The sequence below is a fragment of the Stigmatopora nigra genome, chromosome 3 (assembly GCF_051989575.1).
Source record: "Stigmatopora nigra isolate UIUO_SnigA chromosome 3, RoL_Snig_1.1, whole genome shotgun sequence".
NCBI classification, from domain to species: Eukaryota; Metazoa; Chordata; class Actinopteri; order Syngnathiformes; family Syngnathidae; genus Stigmatopora; species Stigmatopora nigra.
The window spans coordinates 10,588,223-10,599,826 of NC_135510.1; the positions used below are offsets into that span (position 1 = coordinate 10,588,223).

Here is an 11,604-nt window from a genome sequence, read left to right on the forward strand (position 1 = left end):
TATGGTTTGAAATACATTATTTAGGGTGACTAATTGCAAGCCACAAGTCCATGTAGTGAAAGAACAACCTTCTATATCACAGAGAGCAAGTGTAAATGGCCCAAGTAAATCTTAATGAACATAGTGAACTTACAAATACTTGGTATATGTACAATCAGCAGTGAGTTATTCAGTATAAGTTGGCGCCATTAAACGCATTAGGCAGACATTTACTTCTACTCACAATGCATTTTAAATAGGAGATTAAGACTAAATTGCTCCAAAAGAAGATACGATGCTCCACATAAAAAAATGACTAACTATAGTGGCTTAATGGAGGTAACACGGAACATTAGACCTATGATTAAACATTTTACAAGTGGTTAATGAAGATAAAAGGCCGTAGCAGCTTTTTTGATAGCAATAAATATACAATCAATTTTCCCTTCTTTATCCATCTAAATTCAGCGAGCTTTGCAGCAGTGTGAGTTGAGTCAAGGAATTTATAATAAGTACAATGAATAATAGAATAGTATTCATAAAAGCAAATGCAGTGATATCCAGCCTGCAGCTGTAAGCTAACCATCTTCGAACCAGCCGCAACAAAATGATGGCCACATATATTGTCGATGCAGAATGTCGCATAGACGCATTCTAGGGATTTTTGCCCTGACAGCGACAAAACAAAGCCTATACGTAGTTCTAGTATATTGCGGCACTAACTTTACCAGCCTTGGCTCACCCCATTCGATCAACACATTGCCTCTCAAATATGTACGGTATTGCATTATTCAAAGCAAACTTATTGTCCCCGGAAAAAAAGATTATTTTTCTCCTACTTTTGATGGACGCACCAATTATTGTCGAATTGCTTGCATAATTTATGCACTTTTCTGCTTTCTTATGCTATTTCTAAATGAAGCTTGCTCTGCTGCCTAACATCATCAACCATCATTTGAACTACCAGATTCCACTTCAATTACAGAACATGTTTCTATATCTTCTGTTTTTTATTGTAGGTCGCCAACTTGAAGAAAGAATCTGAGTTCCACTGGTTCCGAGAAGACACGGAAATTATCCCTGATGTGAAACCTGACCTAGCATCGGGAGTCTGTAAACTGACAATTAAACTGGTAACTTCATTTAATTTCTGGTGATATTTCAATCTCTCGATACAATTCTATGGCTGGCTGGTGTAAAATAAAATAGCAGCCATATATTTACCTAATGAATTAATTAGGTAGATGGAGGTAAAAACTAAGACATCAAAAATACTCATCATTTGATTTCTGCTTGTCTCCAGTTCTCCCTTAAAACATCAGGGATTTACAAGGCCACTATCAGTGATGATAGAGGAAAGGATATGAGTCAAATTGACGTGTCTGGAAAAGGTAAACAAACTAAATTAAATATGCAATTGATTTAATACAGGTAAACCACAGTCAGGGAAAAATCGTTTTCTCATTAAAGTGAAGGGCAGAACATGTTTATGTAGGCAACACAACTGGTTAATACGATCACCTTCAAATTCTATTTGTAACCTTTAACTGCAGCATAAAAATAATTAAATGTGACAGTTTGTTTGCCCACAACGCGCTGGTTTATTTCTGAAATTATTTTTTCCTCTTTTAACCATATATGTCCTGTCATGACTATTGTATACCTGTGAACATCTTTGCGACACATTTTACGCGTACAATGTATGCTTTCACCACTGGTCCAACTGCACAATGCTATGAAATTCCAATGAGGTGTAAATTATTATCACCGCAGTGCATATATGATAGGGCTTCCGAAACATTGTTAGGCCGAGTATGAGCTCTACCTTGCAAGCAAAACATTTGGAATATGAGCGCTGTGCTCATCGCAAATTACTCATGTAACACATTCAATATAAATATTAACCAGTTTCTTTAAATTTTATATATTTTCACTGCAGCTCTAAAGCTTTTTCTTCTTCTTTTTTTATATTATTTTTTAGTTTTTGAAGAGGCCATAAACCAGATCACCCGACTGGCAGGTAAGTGTCTTCTTTCTTCACACTTAGTATTGGTAACAGTATAATGAGTATCATTAATTAGAGGATCATAAATGATACACATAAAGTACAACAAGCCTTTATTTATGTACGGCTTGTGGAACACTCTCAAACTACTATAGCGTTCATATAAGATGGCCACAATAATGGTCCATCATTTGTGGGTCAATAGAAAAAAAATGTGATCCTTTAGTCATGCAGCTCTTCATGCATGTAAGAGAGAAATTGAATTACACTTCTCCTGATGTTGGGGAAAGGTCCCCGGTGACTCTCAGCAGTCGGAAAGTGTCTGTGTGATTTTCGAAAATGACCTGTGTGCAATTCTCTCCCACCTCCATCATTCCCATCAGGAGTGAGTGCACAAGAGCTGGTGATCCACTGCACAGCTACAGGCATTCAGCTGCAGTGCCACATGAAGTATTACACTTCAGAGATGAACATTGTCTGGTACCATGGGTAAGGCGGCATTTTGTGATAACAATTACCGCTACGCTTAAAAAAAATAAAATAAATGAAACAGAGCGTGCCAAGTGCAGGGTGAAGGGATTGGACAGGTGATTATTTTAAGCCTGCCTACAAACACGATGACCTCAATGTACGTTGTTTGGCTTCTCTGCTCAAGTCAAGGTAAAAAAAATAAATAAAATAGGGTTGGGGATGGCTGATGCAAGTGCTTTCATTATCCTTGTTATTGTAGAAAATTGGCCTGTTTTGTGCCAATACAAAAAAGCCTCCCCTATCATTATCTATGAAGAAGCACTGAACTTTCTGCTTTTAAAAGCAGTGCATGTGGCTCTAAAGATTTTAATGTGCTGGGAATATGCAGGGACAAGGCTTTAGGGAAAGGAAAAGAGTGAAGGGGAAAGGCAAGAGAGTGACACGATTAGCCGAAGCTTTTGAGGTTATTTAATTATTCATAGAACACAAATTACGGAGATGAGATTTGTAACCTCTGCTCACGCCTTCTGTGAATGCACATGACAGATTGCGAGAGAAAGAAAAATTGGTATCCCTCGGCGTACCATTAGGCTGGCGTGTAAACATGATTTTCTATTACCTCAAAAGTAGGCAGTACAAACTCTCATATAAACAATAATTGCCAACATGTGCACGCACTAATACCCCTTCCTGGTGTTTCTCAATAGTGAGAACAAGCTCTGCCCCAGTGAAAAGACTGTGATAGGAGGAGCCCCTGAAATGGCAACAATGGAGGTAAAATATTATTATTTTTTACACTGTGCCTGAAAACGTCATCATTATAATTACATGAAATAAGAATGGTTTATAGAATCTCTATGTATAGAGATTCTATGCAACCCCTACATAGAATCTCTATGTATAGAGATTCTATGCAACCCCTACATAGAATTTCTACGTATAGAGATTTTATGTAGGGGTTGCAGAGAATCTCTATACATAGAAATTCTATGCAACCACTACATAGAATCTCTACGTATAGAGATTCTACGCACCCCCCTACGTAGAATCTCTACGTATAGAGATTCTACGCACCCCCCTACGTAGAATCTCTACGTATAGAGATTCTACGCAACCCCTACGTAGAATCTCTACGTATAGAGATTCTACGCACCCCCCTACGTAGATTCTCTACGTATAGACGTAGAATCTCTACGTATAGAGATTCTACGCACCCCCCTATGTAGAATCTCTACGTATAGAGATTCTACGCACCCCCTACGTAGAATCTCTACGTATAGAGATTCTACGCACCCCCCTACGTGGAATCTCTACGTATAGAGATTCTACGCACCCCCCTACGTAGAATCTCTACGTATAGAGATTCTACGCACCCCCCTACGTAGAATCTCTACGTATAGAGATTCTACGCACCCCCCTACGTAGAATCTCTACGTATAGAGATTCTACGCACCCCCCTACGTGGAATCTCTACGTATAGAGATTCTACGCACCCCCCTACGTGGAATCTCTAGGTATAGAGATTCTACGCACCCCCCTACGTAGAATCTCTAGGTATAGAGATTCTACGCACCCCCCTACGTAGAATCTCTACGTATAGAGATTCTACGCACCCCCCTACGTGGAATCTCTACGTATAGAGATTCTACGCACCCCCCTACGTGGAATCTCTACGTATAGAGATTCTACGCACCCCCCTACGTGGAATCTCTACGTATAGAGATTCTACGCACCCCCCTACGTGGAATCTCTACGTATAGAGATTCTACGCACCCCCCTACGTGGAATCTCTACGTATAGAGATTCTACGCACCCCCCTACGTGGAATCTCTACGTATAGAGATTCTACGCACCCCCCTACGTAGAATCTCTACGTATAGAGATTCTACGCACCCCCCTACGTAGAATCTCTACGTATAGAGATTCTACGCACCCCCCTACGTAGAATCTCTACGTATAGAGATTCTACGCACCCCCCTACGTAGAATCTCTACGTATAGAGATTCTACGCACCCCCCTACGTAGAATCTCTACGTATAGAGATTCTACGCACCCCCCTACGTAGAATCTCTACGTATAGAGATTCTACGCACCCCCCTACGTAGAATCTCTACGTATAGAGATTCTACGCACCCCCCTACGTAGAATCTCTACGTATAGAGATTCTACGCACCCCCCTACGTAGAATCTCTACGTATAGAGATTCTACGCACCCCCCTACGTAGAATCTCTACGTATAGAGATTCTACGCACCCCCCTACGTAGAATCTCTACGTATAGAGATTCTACGCACCCCCTACGTAGAATCTCTACGTGTAGAGATTCTACGCACCCCCCTACGTAGAATCTCTACGTGTAGAGATTCTACGCACCCCCCTACGTAGAATCTCTACGTGTAGAGATTCTACGCACCCCCCTACGTAGAATCTCTACGTATAGAGATTCTACGCACCCCCCTACGTAGAATCTCTACGTATAGAGATTCTACGCACCCCCCTACGTAGAATCTCTACGTATAGAGATTCTACGCACCCCCTACGTAGAATCTCTACGTATAGAGATTCTACGCACCCCCCTACGTAGAATCTCTACGTATAGAGATTCTACGCACCCCCCTACGTAGAATCTCTACGTATAGAGATTCTACGCACCCCCCTACGTAGAATCTCTACGTATAGAGATTCTACGCACCCCCCTACGTGGAATCTCTACGTATAGAGATTCTACGCACCCCCCTATGTAGAATCTCTACGTATAGAGATTCTACGCACCCCCCTACGTAGAATCTCTACGTATAGAGATTCTACGCACCCCCCTACGTAGAATCTCTACGTATAGAGATTCTACGCAACCCCTACGTAGAATCTCTACGTATAGAGATTCTACGCACCCCCCTACGTAGATTCTCTACGTATAGACGTAGAATCTCTACGTATAGAGATTCTACGCACCCCCCTATGTAGAATCTCTACGTACCCCCCTATGTAGAATCTCTACGTATAGAGATTCTACGCACCCCCCTACGTAGAATCTCTACGTATAGAGATTCTACGCACCCCCCTACGTAGAATCTCTACGTATAGAGATTCTACGCAACCCCTACGTAGAATCTCTACGTATAGAGATTCTACGCACCCCCCTACGTAGATTCTCTACGTATAGACGTAGAATCTCTACGTATAGAGATTCTACGCACCCCCCTATGTAGAATCTCTACGTATAGAGATTCTACGCACCCCCCTACGTAGAATCTCTACGTATAGAGATTCTACGCACCCCCCTACGTAGAATCTCTACGTATAGAGATTCTACGCACCCCCCTACGTAGAATCTCTACGTATAGAGATTCTACGCACCCCCCTACGTAGAATCTCTACGTATAGAGATTCTACGCACCCCCCTACGTAGAATCTCTACGTATAGAGATTCTACGCACCCCCCTACGTAGAATCTCTACGTATAGAGATTCTACGCACCCCCTACGTAGAATCTCTACGTATAGAGATTCTACGCACCCCCCTACGTAGAATCTCTACGTATAGAGATTCTACGCACCCCCCTACGTAGAATCTCTACGTATAGAGATTCTACGCACCCCCCTACGTAGAATCTCTACGTATAGAGATTCTACGCACCCCCCTACGTGGAATCTCTACGTATAGAGATTCTACGCACCCCCCTATGTAGAATCTCTACGTATAGAGATTCTACGCACCCCCCTACGTAGAATCTCTACGTATAGAGATTCTACGCACCCCCCTACGTAGAATCTCTACGTATAGAGATTCTACGCAACCCCTACGTAGAATCTCTACGTATAGAGATTCTACGCACCCCCCTACGTAGATTCTCTACGTATAGACGTAGAATCTCTACGTATAGAGATTCTACGCACCCCCCTATGTAGAATCTCTACGTACCCCCCTATGTAGAATCTCTACGTATAGAGATTCTACGCACCCCCCTACGTAGAATCTCTACGTATAGAGATTCTACGCACCCCCCTACGTAGAATCTCTACGTATAGAGATTCTACGCAACCCCTACGTAGAATCTCTACGTATAGAGATTCTACGCACCCCCCTACGTAGATTCTCTACGTATAGACGTAGAATCTCTACGTATAGAGATTCTACGCACCCCCCTATGTAGAATCTCTACGTATAGAGATTCTACGCACCCCCCTACGTAGAATCTCTACGTATAGAGATTCTACGCACCCCCCTACGTAGAATCTCTACGTATAGAGATTCTACGCACCCCCCTACGTAGAATCTCTACGTATAGAGATTCTACGCACCCCCCTACGTAGAATCTCTACGTATAGAGATTCTACGCACCCCCCTAGGTAGAATCTCTACGTATAGAGATTCTACGCACCCCCTACGTAGAATCTCTACGTATAGAGATTCTACGCACCCCCTACGTAGAATCTCTACGTATAGAGATTCTACGCACCCCCCTACGTAGAATCTCTACGTATAGAGATTCTATGCAACCCCTACATAGAATCTCTATGTATAGAGATTCTATGCAACCCCTATAGGCTTGTATGTAAAACAAGCATGGTGCCACCTGCTTATTTAGAACCAAAAGACAATACTTATGCTATTAGAAAAATAGGTGTTTAACAAATGAAACATTGAGTTTACACACCTAGAGAAGGTGAAGAATCACTTGTCGATTGGGATCCGACAGCCGTTTCTTGTCACCCCAAAAAAATTCAACTACCTACGCTGTATGGTTTGGACAAACGTAGCAAGAGAACCTTAACACACACACACACACACTCACACCCTTAAATCACCCTTTATATAGATTATAGATTATATAGACGCGGATGAAATTCTGGGTTAGTGTTGACAAGTGCCAAAATGGATTTATGGATTTTCAGATCATTGAGCCAATTGAGAAGGACAAAGGGAAGTACCATATCGTGATCACTGACCCTGAAGACTCACACAAACGCACACTGGACCTCAGTGGTGAAGGTCAGTCCTCTTTTGTCTTCTTAGTTTAAAAAATTGTGCCGAAAAAGAAACTCTTCCTTTGAACTAAAGTAACGTTTTGAAAGAACACAGTTCATTGTGGTCACTTTAAAAGTAAAATTCATTTTTTGTCTTTTACAGTTTACGACAAAGCATACGCCGAGTTCCAGAAACTCAAGTAAGACCCAAAAATACCATTATACAGGTTAAAATCAGGAAAGCGTATTAGGCATTTGATATTTTATAATACAGATTTTGAGTTTTGAAGCTAAAGTCAGAATAAGGCCCACAAACCACTCACTAATAATCATAAGCTCTAAGAAACAAGTAACCAGTTGAGAGGGAGTCTCCAGATCTCACTGGAAAAATGAAACAAACGTACAGAGATGGGAAAAAACCTAAAGAGACAAGGAGCACTTCCAAAAAGAAGACAACGTTCCAAAATGTAAAACAAATCTTTGAGTTGACACGGAACATAAAGTGTAATACACACAAAAAAAAGATACCAGGCAGGACCCAATCTATCAACCAAAATATTACATAGTGGCTAGTAAAAAAAAAGAAAAGAAATTATAATGACAAAAAAGGCAGAGTAAAAACGACCAAAAACCCTTTTCAAAATTAACATTCAATGAGAGGTGTTGGGGAAGATCATTTTACTAACTGGAATGAACAATAGGTAGACCTTGGTGCATATTTATTTAACGCGAAGATGGAAAAAGGAAAACACATCTCTGAGCCATCTGGTTTTAAGGCTAACATTTCACCCTCTACGCAGCTCTTATTTTCCTCTTCTAATTGTTGCCAACAACTTGAACAAATATCAGAGAAAAACATTCTAATTTTGGCTTGGCATTTTGGCTAAAACATCACTTTTGCGATTCATCTACCTATTTCCCAAACATTCAGGGGCCAAAATTGGAAACAAAACATAATGGGATTGGAACTTTTTGTGTGGGGGACCTGGTCACTATTTTTGGTCATGGGTTAAATGTTTCAGCAAGCCATGATGGAAATATCAGTCATTGGACTTTGGGCACCCACAGTAGCTTTCAAAATCAGCAGGACCACTGTACATAGAAAATTTAATTTTATCCGGAAGTTACATCACTAAATTAGATTGGCTATATTTATCTTAAAGTAGGGTTTTGCATCGAGGTTGCAAGACTCATTCCAAACTGGAATGAGCTCATTTATCTTGACACTATTGTGTTGGCTCTCTGTCATTTATTATGTTATTGGGCGACAAAAATGTGCTTGTTAAAACAGCAATTGGAATTTGTAGCAATTTCATGTAACTTTATCTGACTTTTTCTTTTTTTTTTTCCATTAGGGCTGAAGCTTATGCCGAAAAGAGTGAGTGCACGTTTTTCACTCTGCTTATATAATATCTTTTACACATCAGGGCAATTTACTCAGTGACTAGTGTTTCATTACAGATCGCGGTAAGGTGATTGGAGGGCTACCTGACGTTGTCACCATTATGGAAAAGAAGGTAAAGTCTGGTTGTGCATCTATTTAGTTGTCATATTATATAAATACATCTTCATGTGTGTATCATTAGACCCTGAGTTTAACATGCACAGTGTGCGGGGATCCCAAACCTCAAGTTTCTTGGCTAAAGAACGGAGTGGAGGTCGAGCGTGATGATCAGGTAAGATAACACCTTGTCAGATAAAGGCGTAGTGCTTTCAGTTGCATGCACAGCCTCTCAAGCATGAAACCAGCATATTTCACTGCCCCACTATTGGGCCTCTTAAATAATTCAATTTTTTTTTTTTTTGCTGCTTAGTTGACAAGTGGCATTAGAACCAGTTTTTACATGTCGCAGCTATAGCTGCAGTCGAGGTTTTATAGCAATAACATATTTTTTGAGGGTTGGATTAATTCCGACAGCTGAAGGCATCACTAGGAAATTCACGGACCGCCACTGATTAGAACAATGTGTCTTTTAAAATTATTATTATTTTTGCTACTTCTTTTTAGTATTTGCTTTTGTATGATGTGTTTTGTCTTCATTTAGAGAGTAGTGGATGTGATCAGTAAAGGATTGTGCATACATTTTATGTCCTCCGACCAATGGTGTCAGCAATATAAGCCTGGTCAAACAAAACTAAACTAAAGCTATCATTCTCTTAGTGGCTTATTTGCCAACTTAGTACAAAGTAAAGTTGTTTCCCAGTCAGTTTCTACATGATCAGCATCCTTTTGGCTGCTGCCGCCTTTGAAGATTTACGTTAGAGAAAACAGCAGCGTGGGTCCAGGAGGAATATAGTATACGTTTTGAAGGTTTGCCCTCGTCTTTTCTCACTTCTTTCAACTGCTAACAATGTGTCTGAAACAAGAACTGATGTCCTTGGTGATCTGTCCGCCAAACCACATGAGGAACATCTAACCCAGAATCAACAATGCTTTTGAAGTTATGAACAGGAAACAGAAATCACTCATACTATGACATTACTTATTGATTAATACTATTCTAAATGAAAGTGTCATTAAAATACAGAAGAAAGTAGGTTTGGAAAGGATGTTTATAGGATCTTAAGCACCAAAACTTTGAAGTGATATGACATCGTTGCAATATTTTGGAAACAGTAAGGATAAAAATCCAAATACTCTCTACGATGTCTCTCCTATAATGTATTTTTTATATGGATTGTGCTTATTAGTGTCAGGGGTTCCCATTTGATTTAGATAAGAAGCAGGCCGGGTCATCAGTCATTTGCAAAGCACAAATAGAAAATGAAAGTCATTCCTACTCGCATTCTCACAAATGAAGCCAATTTATAAGTCATATATTCATTGAAGTCGAGCAGTAGGTTGAATAAAAATATACACAATCCATTTTATACTTCATTGTTGATGACGTTTTTATCATATAATGAATGTTGAGTAGCAAGATAGATGAAAGGAGAAAAATGCATCGAGAATTTTCTTTGTCTTAAATAACTGCGGGGATGGCTGAGAATCACAGTAACGTGTGCACAAATAAAATAAACAAAAACATTAATTCAAGATTATTTTTTATTTTTTATTTGGTGTTTCGATTAAAGATGCCAAATTGACACTTCCAACATTTGTTTCTATGTTCCAGTATGTGGTCTCCCTTGACCAGGGCAAGTTTGCCAGTCTAACAATCAGAGGTGTTTCCATGGAGGATTCCAGCAAATATTCCATGATTGTCCAGAACAAATATGGAGGGGAATCTGTGGATATTGTGGTGAGTGTTGTTGTACCACATATCACCAAAAATATCTCTTACTATATTGGACTTCTGATATCTAAAGTTCCCAATTTTTGGTGTACCTTAAAAGTAAAACACTTTTGGTTTACATGATACTTTTTAATATATATATATATATATATATATATATATATATTATTAATTTATAAAATATTTTATTTTTTAAAAATGTCTTGTTTTTCAGGTCTGTGTGTATCGTCAAGGTGAAAAAATTCCAGAAGCAAAGCCAACTCTGACCGCTAAAACAATTATCCCCCCCAAATTGCCAATTGAAATGCCTCAAACTACGACCCAGCCGGCTCACACCCCCGCCCCCTCCACCCCTAGCCCCACTCCCCCCAAAACAGCCCCCGGAAGAGGAGTGAAAAGTCCCACACCCACTCGTAAGAGGTTTTAAAGGATACTGAAACATGTCAGCAAACTGGTGTTGATTTTTTAAAAACATATTCTTGAAATTAAACTGCAAATGCCATTGAGGGCAACAGATGCCAACTTCATTTTAACTAAGAAAGCTGGCAGTCAATGATCATTAATTCAAATAGATTCTTGTCATTAAACATACTTAGGGATCATTCAGAAAATGAGAATGCTGATGATAAAAAGCTTATGTGTGAGGTTTTAAATTGAGAGGGAGGGGGATAACTCAAATACAAAAAAAAATCAGCAAGATTTGAATTGATTGAACTGCAATAAAATCTCACAATGAAAGTGCATCTGTTTGAATTCATCCTCCCACATGCAGAGTCAAACACAAAAGTTTGTAATACCCACCCAAAAACACACAATCTCCTTATTAGGAATTGGTTTTGTTGTGTTTTTTTTCCCATCTGACCATGATTGCCCACTGAGTTCACCTGTCATCTCCCCGCCCCCGGGTGTAACTCCTGCTTGAGTTCTCTTTTGTGACCCAGGTGCTT

At 40.0% G+C, this 11,604-nt stretch overlaps 1 protein-coding gene across 4 annotated transcripts in view; it reads left to right on the forward strand.

Annotated features, from left to right (window-relative positions):
- myom2b (myomesin 2b) overlaps positions 1–11,398 on the forward strand; it is a 26,509-nt gene extending 15,111 nt beyond the window's left edge. For all 4 annotated transcript variants that reach the window (XM_077712430.1, XM_077712433.1, XM_077712432.1 and 1 more), the window contains 12 exons: positions 999–1,112; positions 1,283–1,370; positions 1,961–1,999; positions 2,368–2,473; positions 3,163–3,229; positions 7,350–7,446; positions 7,585–7,621; positions 8,777–8,799; positions 8,883–8,938; positions 9,008–9,097; positions 10,538–10,663; positions 10,872–11,398. In XM_077712430.1, the coding sequence (XP_077568556.1) occupies positions 999–1,112; positions 1,283–1,370; positions 1,961–1,999; positions 2,368–2,473; positions 3,163–3,229; positions 7,350–7,446; positions 7,585–7,621; positions 8,777–8,799; positions 8,883–8,938; positions 9,008–9,097; positions 10,538–10,663; positions 10,872–11,084 (1,056 nt within the window). In that variant the 3' untranslated portion in view covers positions 11,085–11,398. The remainder of the gene's footprint in view (positions 1–998; positions 1,113–1,282; positions 1,371–1,960; positions 2,000–2,367; positions 2,474–3,162; positions 3,230–7,349; positions 7,447–7,584; positions 7,622–8,776; positions 8,800–8,882; positions 8,939–9,007; positions 9,098–10,537; positions 10,664–10,871) is intronic.
- Positions 11,399–11,604: the final 206 nt, after the last annotated feature.